Below are 18099 nucleotides of genomic sequence, written 5' to 3'. Positions count from 1 at the left end.
TAACTTGCAGCCCCTCCCACTGGGATGCGGGGGATTAAGTCGTCCCTAAAGACATAGTTATTAGATTTTTCAACTATGGTGAATAAAATGGCTATCTCAGAATTTTGATCCGGTCACTTTTGGGAAAAATGAGCCTGGGAGGGGGCCTAGGTGCCCTCCATTTTTTTTGTCACTTAAATAGGGCACTAGAACTTTTAATTTCCATTAGAATGAGCCCTTTCGCGTCATTTTAGGACCACTCAGTCGATACGATCACCCCTGGAAAAAACAAAACAAAAAAAAAACAAATAAAATCACATCCTTGATTTGTCTTCTGGCAAAAAATGCAAAATTCCACATTTTTGTAGATAGAAGCTTGAAACTTGTACCTTAAGGTTCTCTGATACGCTGAATCTGATGGTGTGATTTTCTTTAAGATTGTATGACTTTTAGGGGGTGTTTCCTTTATATTTTAAAATGAGGCAGATTTTCTCAGGCTATTAACTTTGGTGGGTGCAACTGATTTTGATGAAACTTATATATTTAAAATCAGCTTAAAATGCGATTCTTTTGATGCAACTATTGGTATCAAATTTCCATTTTTTAGAGTTTCGGTTACTATTGAGCCGGGTCGCTCCTTATTACAGTTACCACAAACTGTTTGATATTTAATTAAAATATGCCTGCATAGTGCTTTATCTCGCTCAGGCTAAGCTGATTATCTCTGAGAGAACACAGAAAACTGATTTCATTACTTACCTATAACAAAGTGTGGTCGCATTAACACATAAGTACCATATTTTTTTTACTGGTAAAAAAAAATTCTCCTCTTTAGGCTCTTACTTTGTTGTTGAAGCAATGCTATGGATTTGCCCTTTTTTTTTCTTTCTCACGATTCTCAGTTTGATGCGAATAATTGGTAAAGGTCTAACCTCCTCGATTTTTGTCGAAACTGAGAAATCTGGTCGAATTGATATGCAAGATTGTATGCATTGGGAAGATATATCCACATATCTGAACCCAAGAAGAAGGGTTATCACTTGTCCTTGGACTAGAGCCAAAGCTGTGTTGGTGATTCTATTTGCTCCTTTCTTAATATGGCTATAGAAAGTTGTGCCATAGCGAGTAAACAAATTTTGAACTAAGATACTTTATTAATAGGTCATAACTAAAAAGGCCTGATGGGTTTCCCATATATGGTACCATATACCATATTGGTCTGATTACCACAGAAATCAGACCATTTTATGTTTCTTCTTAAGCCAAATTTAAATCGCCCACCAACTATCACAAAAAAGAGCGGGATTGCCACTCCTGCCTTAACTCTTCAATTTAACGCGGATTGATCTGCTTGAACAGCTGATGTGTGTACATTGCAGACAAACTCACTCATGATATGCACCATTTTGAAAATTTAAGGGGCTCAGAATTTCCTTGGTGGGGTATACACTCGGAAGAAAAAGTCAGGTAATAACACTGCTACAAAATTCAGGACGTGTCTTTCAACAGAAGAACGATAAAACGATTACTGCTCTTTGGGTTTTATTAAATAAAAAAAACAAGTTTTTTAACTGAAAGTAAGGAGCGACATTAAAACTTAAAACGAACAGAAATTACTTCATATATGAAAGAGGCTGCTTCCTCATCAACGCTCCGCTCTTTACGCTAAAGTTTTTTACTGTTTTAAAAAGAAGAATTGAGAGAAAGAAGCAAACTTTAGCGTAAAGAGCGGGGCGTTGATGAGGAAGCAGCCTCTTTCATATACGAAGTAATTTCTGTTCGTTTTAAGTTTTAACATCGCTCCTTACTTTCAGTTAAAAAACTTCTTTTTTTATTTAATTTCTGAACGTTTTTGAATCAATGCATGTTTTGATTTTGGCTTTCCGCAGAAGAATAATCAAAACAAAATTTGCATTTTTTTTTGCTAAATGGCCTTCTCATTATTTTGATCGAATGATTTTGAGAAAAAAAGAGCGGGGGAGGAAGCCTAGTTGCCCTCTGATTTTTTGGTTAATTAAAATGGCAACTAGAACTTTTTTACGAATCTTTTTATTAGTAAAAGATTTACGTAACTTATAAATTAGCTTACGTAAAGAACTTCTGAATTCTCATGTTTTTATTACATATATGAGGGGGTTCGCCCCCTCGTCAGTACCTCGCTCTTTACACTAAAGCTTACATTTTGTCCAAATTCATTAAGAATGACCCCTGAATCACAAAAGCCGCAGAATAAATAGTTGAAATTACTAAAAATACTTTAGCGTAAAAAGCGAGGTATTAGAAGGAGGTGAGCCCCTCATATGGGTAATAATTTCTGTTTGTTTTAAGTTTTAATGCTGTTTCTTACTTCCAGCTGAAATTTATTTTTTCATATTTATTTTTTAATTGTTTTTTCTAAATAATGCTAGTAAATCCTACTCTCCCTTCATGGAAATTTCCTTCTCCCATGACAAATTCTCGATGGAAAGTTACCCCAGCATATCCCCCTCTTCTCAACCCCTCCCTCAAACCGAAAAAAAACTCCTGAAAATGCCTGTATACTTCCCAATAACCATTACTATATGTAAGCACTGGTCAAAGCTTGTAACTTGTTGCCCCTCCCAAAAAGACTGTGGGGGAGTAAATGAATATCTCAGAATTTTGATCCGTTGACTTTGGGAAAATAATTAGCGTGGGAGAGGGCCTAGGTGCCCTCCAATTTTTTCGGTTACTTAAAAAGGGCACTAGAACTTTTCATTTCCGTTAGAATGAGCCTCTTGCAACATTCTAGGACAACTGGGTCGATACGATCACCCCTGGGAAAAAAAAACAAACAAAAACAAACAAATAAACACGCATCCGTGATGTGCCTTCTGGCGAAAAATGCAAAATTCCACATTTTTGTAGATAGGAGCTTGAAAATTCTACAATAGGGTTCTCTGATACGCTGAATATGATGGTGTGATTTTCGGATTTAGGATTCTATGACTTTTAGGGGGTGTTTCCCCCTATTTTCTAAAATAACTCAAATTTTCTCAGGCTCGTAACTTTTGATGGGTAGAATTAAACTTGATGAAAATTATATATTTAAAATCAGCATTAAAATGCGATTCTTTTGATGTAGCTATTGGTATCAAAATTCCATTTTTTAGAGTTCTGGTTACTATTGAGCCGGGTCGCTCTTTACTACAGTTCGTTACCACGAACTGTTTGATAAAACATAACTTCGCTCAGTCAATACTTTCGATAAAATATCAGTTGAAATTAATTTTTCTATTGCTTATACAAAAATTGAAAGTTGCTATAAACTACAATTTTGCTGATAAGATACATGCGTCCACTGAGGCAGAAAATAAACGCTGCTGAGGGAGCTGAGTGTCTTATAATCAAGTTTCAATCCTTTTGTGAGAAGTATTCTCGATGGCTGCCCTTTTCCTCCTCAAGATTCGATGGATTTAGAAATATAAAGAATAGTACAATTTAACAAATACTAAAATAGTTGGATGTGACTAATTTAGAACTAATCTGTCAAAACATTATTAGTGAAACTAAGATTCAAGGGACTAAAAAACACTGTTGCATCGACAGAAGTGGTTTTAGGGGAATGATAGAGGGAGTACTTGCCCCGGGCATAGAAACTTTAGGGGCAAAAATTTCAAACAAATAGTCTAACAGTTAGAATCAATTTGTATTTTCTGAAATTTCCTTTTTATTAAAATACAATAGACGGCGAAGTTTAGAAATGAAAATAATTAACAAATTATGAATGAATTAATAACATAAAATTACATACAGAAGTAATTTACTTATAATAATTAACATGATTAAATTAAAACAATGATGATAACTAAATAATCTAAATATTGAGTTGAAAAATAACTAAAGCAAATAAATTATTAATTAACTGAAAATATTTTTTTTAATCAGCACAAACTTCATTTTAAATTTGGCCTGAAAATTTTCTGGGAGACAAGGGGGTGTGCTAATCAAGATTTTGCCTTAGGTGTAAAAGATGACTAAAGCCTCTCAATGCTTATCAATTGATTATAAATACCAAGCCAATTGCTTATCAATCTTTCTTTCAGTTGGCGTGTGTGTCGAAAGAACAGTGCATAGAAATTATCAAGCAGTACGAGCCATCTTCGGAAGCAAGAGATAGGAACCAACTACTAATTGATGGTAAGAATTTTTCCTCATTATGTCAGTCAGGAGATTTGGCACAGTAAATCAGACTTAAATATACATAGCCGAAAAGCCCCAACAGGAGCTTAGGATTCAAGCTCGCCAGCTCCGTTGGTTGATAGGTTATATTTTTTTTCTGCAATCTATACAGTTAAAGCACCCCACAGCAGAAATATATATAACAAACAGTAGCGAAAAGTAATATGCTCTACTTTAAAGCTTTTTGAAACACATTAATATGAGCCACTCTTCATGACTCCGTCCTCGCGCAATCGCAATGACAAATGCTGTGATACGATCCGATGGAAAGCCAAGTAGCAACTGAACCTGAATCTGCTGAACCTATTGCTTGGACGGTATAGGAACCTACCCCAGTTAGCGCGCTTTGATGTTGTATCGTTTTTGGAGAAACTTTTGCTACTGTTCGTTACATATATTTCTGCTATGAAAGCACACGTAGAATCCGAGCTGCACAACTCATTCTATCCATATACGCTATAGTATCTGGATATACTGGTATCTGGATATACTGGAGATACGCTATAGTACCACGAACAAACAGTTCGTGGTAACGAACTGTAGTAAGGAGCGACCAGGCTCAATAGTAAACGAAACTCTAAAAAACAGAATTTCGATGCTAAAAGATATATCAAACGAATTGGATTTTTATGCTGATTTTAAATATATAAGGTTCATCGAATTTAGTCTTTGTCATCAAAAGTTACGAGCCTGAGAAAATTTGCCTTTATTTTGGAAAATAGGGGGTAACACCCCCTAAAAGTCATAAGATCTTAACGAAAATCACACCATTGCATTCAGCGTATTAGAGAACCCTATAGAAAAATTTCAAGGTCCAGTCTACAAAAATGTGGAATTTCGTATCAAACAGTTCGTGGTAACGAACTGTAGTAAGGAGCGACCCGGCTCAATAGTAACCAAAACTCTAAAAAATGGAATTTTGATACCAATAGCTATATCAAAAGAATCGCATTTTAATGCTGATTTTAAATATATAAGTTTCATCAAGTTTAGTCTTACCCATCAAAAGTTACGAGCCTGAGAAAATTTGCGTTATTTTAGAAAATAGGGGGAAATACCCCCTAAAAGTCATAGAATCTTAACGAAAATCACACCATCAGATTCAGCGTATCAGAGAACCCTATTGTAGAAGTTTCGAGCTCCTATCTACAAAAATGTGGAATTTTGCATAAAAACCTTTGTAAGTGACCAAAAAAATTGGAGGGCACCTAGGCCCCCTCCCACGCTAATTATTTTCCCAAAGTCAACGGATCAAAATTCTGAGATAGCCATTTTATTCAGCGTAGTCGAAAAACCTTATAACTATGTCTTTGGGGACGACTTACTCCCCCACAGTCCCCGTGGGAGGGGCAACAAGTTACAAACTTTGACCTGTGCTTACATATAGTAATGGTTATTGGGAAGTATACAGGCGTTTTCAGGAGGATTTTTTTGGTTGGGGGGAGGGGTTGAGAAGAGGGGGATATGCTGGGGGAACTTTCCATCGAGAATTTGTCATGGGAGAAGAAAACTTCCATGAAGGGAGAGCAGGATTTACTAGCATTATTAAAAAAAAATTAAAAAATAAATGTGAAAAAGCTTTTTCAGCTGGAAGTAAGGAACAGCAATAAAACTTAAAACAAACAGAAGTTATTACCCATATAAGGGGCTCACCTCCTTATGATACCTAGCTCTTTACGCTAAAGTATTTTTAGTAATTTCAACTATTTATTCTACGGCTTTTGTGATTCAGGGGTCATTCTTAATGAATTGGGATAAAATTTAAGCTTTAGTGTAAAGAGCGAGGTACTGACGATGGGGCGAATCCCCTCATATATGTAATAAAAACATGAGAATACAAAAGTTCTTTAGGTAAGCTAATTTATAAGTTACGTAAATCTTTTACCGATAAAAAGATTCGTAAAAAATTAAAAGTTCTAGTTGCCTTTTTAATTAACCAAAAAATCGGAGGGCAACTAGGCTTCGCCCTCGCTCTTTTTTTCTCAAAATCATTCGATCAAAATTATGAGAAAGCCATTTAGCCCCCCCCTAAAAAAATATGCACAATTTTGTTTTGATTATTCCTCTGCGGAGAGCCAAAATCAAAACATGCATTGATTCAAAAACGTTCAGAAATTAAATAAAAAAACGAGTTTTTTTAACTGAAAGTAAGGAGCGACATTAAAACTTAAAACGCACAGAAATTACTTCGTATATGAAAGAGGCTGCTTCCTCATCAACGCCCCGCTCTTTACGCTAAAGTTTTTTACTGTTTTAAAAAGAAGAATTGAGAGAAAGAGTCAAACTTTAGCGTAAAGAGCGGGGCGTTGATGAGGAAGCAGCCTCTTTCATATACGAAGTAATTTCTGTGCGTTTTAAGTTTTAATGTCGCTCCTTACTTTCAGTTAAAAAAACTCGTTTTTTTTTATTTAATTTTTGCCATAAGACAAATCACGGGTGGGTGTTTATTTGTTTGTTTTTTGTTTTTTTTTTCCCAGGGGTCATCATATCGACCAGGTGGTCCTAGAGTGTTGCAAGAGGGCTCGTTCTAACGGAAATAAAAAGTTCTATTGCCCTTTTTAAGTGACCAAAAAAATTGGAGGGCACCTAGGCCCCCTCCCACGCTCATTTTCCCCCCAAAATCAATGGACCAAAATTTTGAGATAGCCATTTTGTTCCGCATAGTCGAAAACCATAAAACTATGTCTTTGGGGATGACTTACCCCCCACATTCCCTGGGGGAGGGGCTGCAATTTACAAACTTTGACCAATGTTTACATACAGTAATGGTTACTGGGAAGTGTACCGACGTTATCAGGGGGATTTTTTTGGTTTGGGTGTGGGATTCAGAGGAGGAGTCTATATGGGAAGATCTTTCCTTGGAGGAATATTTCATGGAGGAAGAGAAATTCAATGAAAAGGGTTCAGGATTTTCTAGCATTACTATTAAAAAAAAAAACAATGAAAATATAAACATGAAAAAGTTTTTTCAATTGAAAGTAAGGAGAAGCATTAAAACGAACAGAGATCATTACGCATATGAGGGGTTCTAAAAATACTTCAGCATGAAGAGCGAGGTATTTAGGAGGAGATAAATACTTCGCTCTTTATGCTAAAAAATGTTTAAGTAATTTCAACTATTTATTCTACGGCCTTTCTGATTCAGGGGTCATTCTTAAACAATTAGGACAAAACAAGATTTAGTTTGAAGAGCGAGGTATTAACAAGGGGACCAACCCCCTCATATATATAATCAAAAATATAATAATATAAAGATTTGTTACGTAAGTTAATTCTTAAGTTACGTATATTTTTTACTAATAAAAACGTTCGTTAAAAATTAAAAGATCTAGTTGCCTTTTTAAGTAACTGAAAAATTGGAGGGTAACTAGGCCTCCTTCCCCACCCGTTATTTCTCAAAATCGTCTGATCAAAACTAAGAGAAAGCCATTTAGCCAAAAAAAGAATTAATATACAAATTTCATTTTAATAATTTATGTACGGAGAGCCAAAATCAGACATGCATTAATTCAAAAGCTTTCAGAAATTAAATAAAAAAAGCAAGTTTTTTGAAATGAAAGTAAGGAGCGACATTAAAACTTAAAACGAACAGAAATTACTCCGTATATGAAAGGGGCTTTTCCTCCTCGACACCCCGCTCCTTGCGCTAAAGTTTGATTCTTTCTCGCAACTCTACTTTTTCAGACAATAAAAAACTTTAGCGTAAAGAGCTAGGTGTCGAGGAGGAAAAGCCCTTTCATATACGGAGTAATTTCTGTTCGTTTTAAGTTTTAATGTCGCTCCTTACTTTCATTTCAAAAAACTTGTTTTTTTTATTTAATATGTAGATAGATCGATAGACTAATATTTAGATATTTATCACAGTCACCGCTATAGCATTGCCTATAGTAAAGGCCATATGACTCGAATGTTTTATTATTTTTTTCCCAGCTACACTTCATACGGAAGGGGTAGCCGTATAAACTTGGAGGGGGCTCATTCGATTGGAAATCAGAAGTTCTAGCGCCCTTTTTAAGAATCAAAAGTCATTAAATGCAGTTTCACTCCAAATACATCAAATAGAAATTTTGAGATAGCCTTTTTTGTTAAAAATAGTTCCAAGATCAGATAAAAGAAAATCCTGGGTCTTCATAACCCCTCCCAAGGCCCGGAGCCAGGCGTTGTAAGATATGCCCTTGAGGTATATATTGTTTTTATGGAAAGGGTGCTCGTGTAAGCTTCAAACTGGGCTTAATTAATTGAAAATCGAGAATTTTAGTTTGCTTCTTAAGAGTTAAAAGAGATCAAAGAGCAACTAGCCCCCCCTCTAATTTTTTCCCGGACCCATCCAATACAATTTTTGAGAAAACCATTGTGTTAAAAACAGTTTAAAAGTCAAATAACAAAAAATACGGTGTCGACACAACCCCACAGAGCCTGGGGCAAGTGTTTTAAGCTATGCTATGGACCAAATAAGTTTTTATGCAAGGGGTGGTCGTATCAACTTTAGAGGTGGCTCATTTAATTGAAAATTAAAAGTTCTAGCTCTTTTTCAATGAGTCAAAAGTGATCGGATGGCATCTACCCTCCCCCGACCACACACACACACCCTCTTTTCCAGTTTGTTTGAGATACTCGACTGGTCAGATAACAAACACTTCATGGTTAACATACCCTCCCACCCCCAGAGGCCGGGGAAAGGGTCGTAACTTATGCTCCGGGGACATATAGAGTTCTTATGGAAGAGATGGCCGTATAAACTTCGGAGGGGACTTAAAGGATTAGTTCTAATTCCCTTTTTAACGGACAAAAGTGAACTGATGGAAACTAGCCCCCCCCCCAACCCTATTTTACTCAAATACGTCCGATCAACTAATTCATATAGCCATTTTATCCAAAATGGAAAAAAGATCATATAACAGAAACTACGGGAATAACACAGCCCCCCGGAACCTGTGGGTAAGTGTTTCAAGTCATGTCCCGGGGCATGTGAGGGATCACCAGCGTTTACCTCTCACCGCGGTAAATACCCCCGGAAAATCTCTCCGGTAAATAAACCTCCCAGAAAAAACGCAGAAAATACCCCACCCCCGCGGGAAATACCCCTGGAAAGTACTCCCCCTCAGAAAATACCCTCCTGAAGAAAATAGCCCCCTCTCCTGGAAAAAATTCCCTACCAGTGAAAAATAGCCCCTGCGGATTGTACCCTCCGGAAAATACCCCCCCCTCTCCCTGGTGAGGGTTTGAAAATTCAACCCTCGCCATAGAAAATATCCCTCGAAAAATAATTCCGGAAAACCACTTACTGAAAAAAACCCTCTCCCGTAAACTTCTACCCCTACGAGGCTGGTTGGTCTCCAATCATTCTAGACTTTAAAAAAGGACTAGAACTCTCAATTTCTGATCTAATGAGCACACTCTGAAGTTTCTGCGATCTAAAGTTGGAGGTGTGGATGAGGAGGGGCAGAGTCCTCCTGTAGGGAATAGGTTCTGCTCATTTTGGGGTTTAATGCTATTCTTTACTTTCCTAAACCACAGATACTCTTAGAAATCACAAGGGAGTAGATGTCAGTTTCACATATTTAGTGCGTTTTTTAAAGTTTCTTCTATACTCCCCACCCCACCCAAGAAAACCATTTGCTGGAAAGATTTTCCACCGAGGAGGGGATTATCGGCACGATTTTAAAAACAATCAGAAGCTAATCTTTTCAAACAGTTCGTGGTAAGGAACTGTAGTAAGAATGAGCATATCTGTAAAATGCACTGCAAATGGCTTTCTTTTCGGTAGCTGTGAATATTTTCTAGAAGGGAACCAGAGCAAGCAGATGGGGGGTAGTAAAAGTATTCTATAGCCGGACAAGGAGAGGACGGTTGAAACGATACTTATTGGCAACATGTAATCCGTAAGACGCTCGTAGAAGGGAGTAGAGGTGGTTTTTCAGTGCTGAGCGTGTGTCCTTCAATGTAGAAGAAATAGGAAGGCCAAGATACATAAGGGACTCACAAGGCTTAATCAGAGTGTCGCCAATTTTAACTGAGAGGTTAATTGAAAGCTCATTTTTTGAACCATTGAAGAAAATAAGTTCTGTTTCAGATTCGTTGAAGGTAAGTCCGATCTGCTTGTATGCCGCTGCAAGTGAGTCGTAATTTTGTTGAAATAAAGATATTGAACGAGAAACATGAAGAATTTCATCAGCAAAGTTCTGCATCGAAAAATTAATCCCACGGATAAAGCACGACAGCTTTATTACTTGCTGTTTCTCGATAGCAGCGTTATTAAACAGTGATGGAGAATTTTTGCCACCTTGACGTACGCCTTTCTTGACACTCAGCATTTCTTTAGAAGGAAAAGTGCCGGATGGAGAGGGGATCAGGATGACAGCTGAAAGCTTGTTGTACATACTGTAAACAGGGGAAAGGATGCAAGAGGAAACACCTCGTTGAAGGGCTTTGAGCAGGATATGGCCACGGATGCCAGAATCGAAGGCTCTACTAACATCAAGTGCTCCAAAGACGAGAAGATCGCCATTTTTATCTGCATCAATAAGAAGATTTGCAAGAACGCTGTGAACGTGTTCCTGTCCTGAGTGCTTTTTGAACCCGAACTGGTCGTCCGGAGTATTGCATCGAAGTGTAATTTCATCAAAAACAAGGGATTCAAATAGCTTACAAAAGGTAGTTGAAACAGTGATCGGACGAAATGAATCGCACTGGTCACCTGGTTTACTTTTTTTTTAGAATAGGATGGACCAATCCAACACCAAAGCTGTCTGGAACGATGCCAGTAACGAAAATCATTTGAAATAACAGAGAAAGGTGCTCTAGGAGAAGATTGCTGGAAAAGCTTAAATGGGTACCAGATATACCATCGACGCCCTTAGATTTCTGTTTTTTTTTAACTTATTAATTTTGGAACGCATCAAGGACGGAGTGACCAGGGCACCAATATTCTTAACTGCAAACAGAAGCTCCTTATCGAGGGCCTGGCAAAAGGTGTTATCTAGGTAGGAATTAGGGGCTGAAAATTGGTCTCTGAAGTAGTCACACCAACCTTTTTCTGGCATGCAGGGCGGGCCATTGGAAGATTTGTTCTTAGCTCGAAGATGCCATAAAGCAGGAGGCGAATTATCGACGATCTCGCTGGTACGAATAATTTCGTTAGAATTATGCTGTGCGATGGCTTTGGAAAATTTACGTTTTGTGTAAATACGAACAGCGTTGACTACTCCGGAGCGGGGCTTTCCACAATCTGCCCATAATTGTAGCCAGAATTTTGCTGAATCACATGCGGCCAGGAGATTAGGATTATTCTGCCAGTTACGCACTTCCATGCCGTGGCGAATTTTGCGGACCGGAACTGCGGTTTTCTCAGCTGTATGGATAGCATGCTTTATCTCAGAACATTAGATGTTTAGTAGGATGATTTTTTCTGAGTCTACTGACATGTTCGGACAACAGAGAAGTATGAAAGGAATTCGGATCTTCGACAGTATGTAGTCACATGAACTCTGGTAGGAATCGATGTTAGCAGCTTCCCAGCTGAGGCTGAACAACCATTTAGTGGGAAAATTGTAGGAGAAGTTTGCGGCAAGGGCTTTATTTGAAAAGAATTACAGATCGGCATGTGGTCGAATATGGAGTAATCAAGAAGAGCCGTAGTATTAGAGGTGGGTTTAATCATAGAAGAACAATAGAAATAGTCCAACTGAGACACGAAGCCAGATTGATGGATGTACGTAAAATCACGATCATTTCCAACATAGGTGAGACTTGGACAAGCATGGATCAAGATCTGAGATCTATTGTTTTCAGGGTCATACAGTTCCCAGTTAAAGTCACCAAACAGGAGACAACTTAGGCCTTCATCATCATATTTTGATACTAGCTTGGCAATAGATGCACATGTGAGAGAGAACTTCCTCTCAAACATATCATTACGGTAATTAGTAGGAAAAGAAACTACGAATATGATTACATTCGAACCTTTAACTGCAAGGAAACTGTCAGAATTAGCAACTAGATTATCAAGTAGCTCTTTCCGTATCATCAGGGCCAAACCACCTGAAGGCCTACTGTGAGTGGAATTAGCATGGTGGAAAAAAAGATTATGAGAAGATGTGAACTCCAACAGTTGATGACTATCAATTGACAAGAAGTGTTCCTGAAGACCCACCATGTCAAACCGCAAGCAAAGTAGGTGATGTTTCGGTAGAACTTTCCCATTGATGTTCCACGCAGTGTTGTGCCAAGTACTTCTTTTTTTTACTTAAGTATAAGTACCCAGTACTCAGAGAAATTTTTACTTAAGTACAAGTATTAAGTACTTCTCAAAAACTATACTTAAGTAATAAGTACTTCTGAAAAAGTAATTCAGTACTTAAGTACTCAAGTACTAATTTTCTATTTACAGTAAATAACACGCAAAACATTTCTTTAATATCTGTTTCCTTTCCAAATAGACAAGACAAGCAAGATTCTGACGAGAGATCAACCGCTTTTCAGAAAAAACCGGCAGTTTTCATGAAAAAAATCAACTGGTTTCACGAAAAATCAATTTTACTTCAATTAAGATATAAAAAGAAAAGAATTTACAAGGAACATTCATTACCGCTTGATCATAAATTAACTTAACTTCTTTCTTAATCCTTTCAACAACAGAAGCTTTTCAAACGCACCATCTCCGAGCATGTTTCTTTTTGGAGTAAAAATTCCACCACATACCGAAAAAAGTCATCCTGCAGGTGCAGACATAGGAATGATACAGCTGTACTTCCTGAAAACTTTCTTTATTCTTGGGTATACTTTGAGCGCAGATAATTCCTTTTGCCTCTCATTCAAATATGACAAAACCTCCACATTCATAGAATTGGCTTCACGGCCATGGTTGCCAGAATTATCAGGAGCAATTTCTTCATCACTAAGATGAAAGTATTCATCTCCAGACAAAAAGTACTTCTGAAATCTTCGACCTTTTTCGCTTCGTTCATCAAAAGTGCAACTGCTACATCCTTCTGGTTACCAGGAAACCACTTCAATTTGAAGAAAGGATCACTTGCCGTGGCAATAACATAGTCTCTTGCAAGAAGAAGTGTGGGGAATCGTTTTTCGAGACCCGCAAGTAGAGCATATACCAAAGGCTGGCTGACTTTCACCAAATCTTTCAACTTTTTGAGCTTCCTTTCAAGCGATTTGATTGTAGGATAAATAGCACCAAAGTAGCATTTTTCCTCCCCCTGAAGAATGTCCAATGCCACTGCTACTGGCTCCATAATTTTCATGTGTTCTTCAAGAATTTCAACATCACAAGAAGTTAGCCTTGGTTTTTGCAAAGCATCACATACGTCAGCAAGCTTTCCAATTTTGTGACAATCCATCTAACATTTGACACTTTCATACTTCGAGTTGCTCCTGGTTACCACTTTTCTTATAAGCTGTTTGTCATATACCTCTTTCACTGCATCAACAGCTTTTGAACTCTTATTAACGGTATCCCAGAGAGTAATACACTTTGAAAAAGCGGCGTGGTACTGTTTCTTATGTACAATATCACAGTAGGCTTTATCAGCATCAGTGGATGCAGGCAGGTTAAGTGTGTGGCTGACACACCTGGTGTGGAGGAAGTTGGAAATGCTCGGGGTCATCATGAGAATCGAGTAACTCTCCAACGTTTTAAAAAGAGAATGAGCCATTCTGGCGTGCTTCATCTTTATTTTCTTCATCACTGACTTGAACATCTTCATCGAAAACCATCGGATATTCCCTTAATGCCTTACAAAAGTTAGAGGTGTTATCGGTCAAAAACCTTCCAAACTTTTTATTAACTGCAATTTTGTACCTGGCAAATACGCCGTTCAGTTGTTGAACAATTCTGTCATAAGTGTGTGATCCCTTGAACCGGGAACAAGCAAGGGCATAAGATTTCTATTTAAATTCTTGTTGAGAAAGTGTGCAGTCATTCCCGATTAGCTTTTATTGTTGGCAGACCAAATGTCTGTTGTCAACGACATGTAGTTGGTGAGTTCAAAATCACGAACCATATCTTTCAGTACTTCAACAAACTTAGCTTCAATTTGTATAGCTAAAGCTTTTCTTCCTAGAACCTTTGCATAAGGTGCAAGATCTGTTATCAGATTTTTGAATGACGGCTTCTGAAAAGTGTACAGGGGCTGCAGCTCGTCCATAATATAGTCCAGTACCAAAGAATTCACTTTTGACTGAATCTGTTTCAACGGTCTTGCAGCAAAGAAATCTACCTTAACTTTTTTAGAAGGTGAGCTATAATCAGGCAGTATTATCTTCATTATCTTTAGCTTTAGACGACCTCGAAAGTGAGCCTACAAGTTAACTAGCCTCTTTCCTACTTGATTTTCTTTTGTTCTTACTGTTTTAGTTCAGCTCAACAAACTTCTGGTAAACAGAAGGATGGGCAAACTCATCTTTAGATGTTTGTGGATATTCGTTGCTGCATCCATGTGAACCTTCAGAATTTTGTTTGGGCAGTTTTTGCATGTGGCAGATATTGCACTATCCTTCTGAATTTTTCCATTTATCACAAAAAACTTTCTGCTCAACATATATAGTAGTTCTGCCATGATAGCGTCCTTCTTTTAAATTTCGCGCCGAGCCAGAAGACGATGTTCTTAAAGACTAAAATCCATTCATCCACTAATATATAGGCAGTTCAATTCGTCGCAACGCGCTGCACCGTGCCTGTATAATTTTTCTGTACCATGAAGAAAGTACTTGAGTACTTAAGTACTCTTTATTACTTCAATTTTTTACTTAAGTATAAGTATTAAGTACTTTAGAAATTTTTTACTTAAGTAGAGTACAAGTACTCAGATTTTTACTTAAGTAATTACTTAAGTACTTTTACTTAAGTATTTCCCAACACTTGTTCCACGATACAATTTTTAAGGTTTCTTCAGGCATTGGAATTCCTCAGAAGAGACTGAGCGACAGGACATTTAATACTGTATCATGGATGGTCGGAGGAATTGCAAAGAGCACACTTAAGTGCCTTGGTACAAGGATTGTCTTTGGTTGTGGAGTGGCCAGCCTCACCACACCTGGAACATTCTCGGGTACATGAGCACGCAGACGCAAAATGACCATATGACTGGCGAGAGAAGCATTGGGGTGGCAACCGTTGAAATATACTAATGGGGAGTCTTTTGTACCCTGTGATAGGTGGAAAGCGAATAGAAGACTCGAGGTCCTCTTTAGACTCAAAAAGAAGCTTAAAAAAACGGGTGTTTCGGATTTGAGTTGCTTTCAAACAGTTGGCAATCAGATCACATAGGCTATTTTCATTCAGATCTTCAGGAACATAACGGATAATACCGAAAAAGGAGGGGCATTGGAGTTTAGGCTCGACTTCAGGGTTATTCCCGGTTATGCGTGACATAATAGATTCGGCACCGCTTTTATCCTTTGTGACTACTTTCCAGGCGTCTCTACTGGGACGAAGCTCGATTATATGCCCACTAGTTTCTCCACAAACATGCTCCAGATAAGCTTTACGGGAGTCAGGCTTTTTAAGGTCTAAGGGGGGCTTCTTGAGAATAACTGCATAGGAAGGCTTGGCCGGTGGAGTGACTAATTGATTCATGGATGTAGCAAGTTTCTCAGCTGCACGGGCTTTTTTCTCACTTTCAATAAAGTCCTTCAAATTATTGGAGATTTCTGTCACTTTTTGAGTAAGAATAGCACTCATTCACCAGGCGTAGTTGGGAACTCCGTAGGATCAAAATTACGAATTTCGGCAATTTGATCCGGTTAGTCTCACATAACTGGAACAGTTTCAGCATATCTAACACATTATCGGCAATCTTTTGGCGAGCAACGTTGCGACTCGAAGTATTCGAATAGTGCCAAAATGTATCCTTAGCTTTTATAATCGTATCCTTGTCATAAAATCCCACTGCCTTTTCGCAAAATTCATCAGTCTTATTTGCTTGGAGCGCTCGCGATAAATAATTTAGCAAAGCATTATGCACAAGTCTTCTTTCTCATTCGACATTATGCTAATTTAGAAGTCCAGACACATTCAATAGGAAAAAATAACTGGTTACTTTTTGCACGCGACAAGAGCTCATTAGCGACTGAAATATAATTGATACATGAAATGTAATTAAATACCTGAATTTAGGTCAGTAGATCATAATACTTTTAATCCGTATCGAGGTTTTTCTTTTTGAAAGAAAAGAAAGTTCTTCAGCGACACGGTAAAATATATCTTCACTCTCAATGTTATAATATATTCCAAAGTTAATCCGGCTTAAAACTGAACTATTGTACACTGGTCAGATACCAAATCAATACTGATCAAACAGTTCGTGGTAACGAACTGTAGTAAGGAGTGACCCGGCTCAATAGTAACCAAAACTCTAAAAACTGGAATTTTGGTACCAATAGCTACATCAAAAGAATCGCATTTTTAAGCTGATTCTAAATATATAAGTTTCATCAAGTTAGTCTTACCCATCAAAAGTTACGAGCCTGAGAAAATTTGGGTTATTTTAGGAAATAGGTGGAAAACCCCCCTAAAAGTCATAGAATCTTAACGAAAATCACACCATCAGATTCAGCGTATCAGAGAACCCTACTGTAGAAGTTTCAAGCTCCTATCTACAAAATGTGGAATTTTATATTTTTTGCCAGAAGGCAGATCACGGATGCGTGTTTATTTGTTTGTTTTTTTTCCCAGGGGTGATCGTATCGACCCAGTTGTCCTAGAATGTTGCGAGAGGGCTCATTCTAACGGAAATGAAAAGTTCTAGTGCCCTTTTTAAGTGACCAAAAAAATTGGAGGGCACCTAGGCCCCTAACACGCTAATTATTTTCCCAAAGTCAACGGATCAAAATTCTGAGATAGCCATTTTATTCTGCGTATTTGAAAACCTTATAACTATGTCTTTGGGGACGACTTACTCCCCCACAGTCCCCGTGGGAGGGGTTACAAGTTCAAAACTTTGACCAGTGCTTACATATAGTAATGGTTATTGGGAAGTGTACAGGCGTTTTCAGGAGGATTTTTTGGTTGGTGGCAGGGGTTGAGAAGAGGGGGATACGCTGGGGGAACTTTGTCATCGAGGAATTTGTTATGGAGGAAGAAAATTTCCATGCAGGGAGCGCAGGATTTACTAGTATTACTTAAAAAAATAACAATGAAAAAATAAATATGAAAAAGTTTTTTTTCTGCTGGGAGTAAGCAGCAGCATTAAAACTTAAAACGAACAGAAATTATTACCCATATGAGTGGCTCACCTCCTCCTAATACCTCGCTCTTTACGCTAAAGTATTTTTAGTAATTTCAACTATTTATTCTGCGGCTTTTGTGATTCAGGGGTCATTCTTAATGAATTGGGACAAAATTTAAGCTTTAGTGTAAAGGGCGAGGTACTGACGAGGGGGCGAACGCCCTCATATATGTAATAAAAACATGAGAATACAAAAGTTCTTTACGTAAGCTAATCTGTAAGTTACGTATATCTTTTACTTATAAAAAGATTCGTAAAAACATAAAAGTTCTAGTTGCCTTTTTAATTAACCAAAATCGGAGGGCAACTAGGCTTTCTCCCCCGCTCTTTTTTTCTCAAAATCATTCGATCAAAATTATGAGAAAGTCATTTAGTCAAAAAAATAAATACACAAATTTCGTTTTAGTTATTCCTCTGCGGAGAGCCAAAATCAAAACATCCATTGATTCTAAAACATTCAGAAATTAAATAAAAAAAAAACAAGTTTTTTTAAATGAAAGTAAGGAGCGACATTAAAACTTAAAACCAACAGAAATTACTCCGTATATGAAAGGGGCTTTTCCTTCTCAACGCCCCGCTCTTTACGCTCAAGGTTTTTACTGTTTTAAAATGTAGAGTTAAGAGAAAGAGTCAAACTTTAGCGCAAAGAGCGGGGCGTTGAAAAGGAAAAGCCCCTTTC

The 18099-nt window shown here is 37.7% G+C and overlaps 1 protein-coding gene across 1 annotated transcript in view; it reads left to right on the top strand.

Moving 5' to 3' along the window:
- Positions 1–18099, top strand: part of LOC136037490 (inactive phospholipase C-like protein 1) — a 169147-nt gene that overhangs the window by 14133 nt on the left and 136915 nt on the right. The window contains exon 2 of the mRNA XM_065720206.1: positions 4044–4137. Within this exon, the coding sequence (XP_065576278.1) occupies positions 4044–4137 (94 nt within the window). The remainder of the gene's footprint in view (positions 1–4043; positions 4138–18099) is intronic.

Source organism: Artemia franciscana, chromosome 17 (genome assembly GCF_032884065.1).
Source record: "Artemia franciscana chromosome 17, ASM3288406v1, whole genome shotgun sequence".
NCBI lineage: Eukaryota > Metazoa > Arthropoda > Branchiopoda > Anostraca > Artemiidae > Artemia > Artemia franciscana.
The sequence above is the reverse complement of the archived record's forward strand: the minus strand, read 5'-3'. Positions and strand labels throughout refer to the sequence as shown.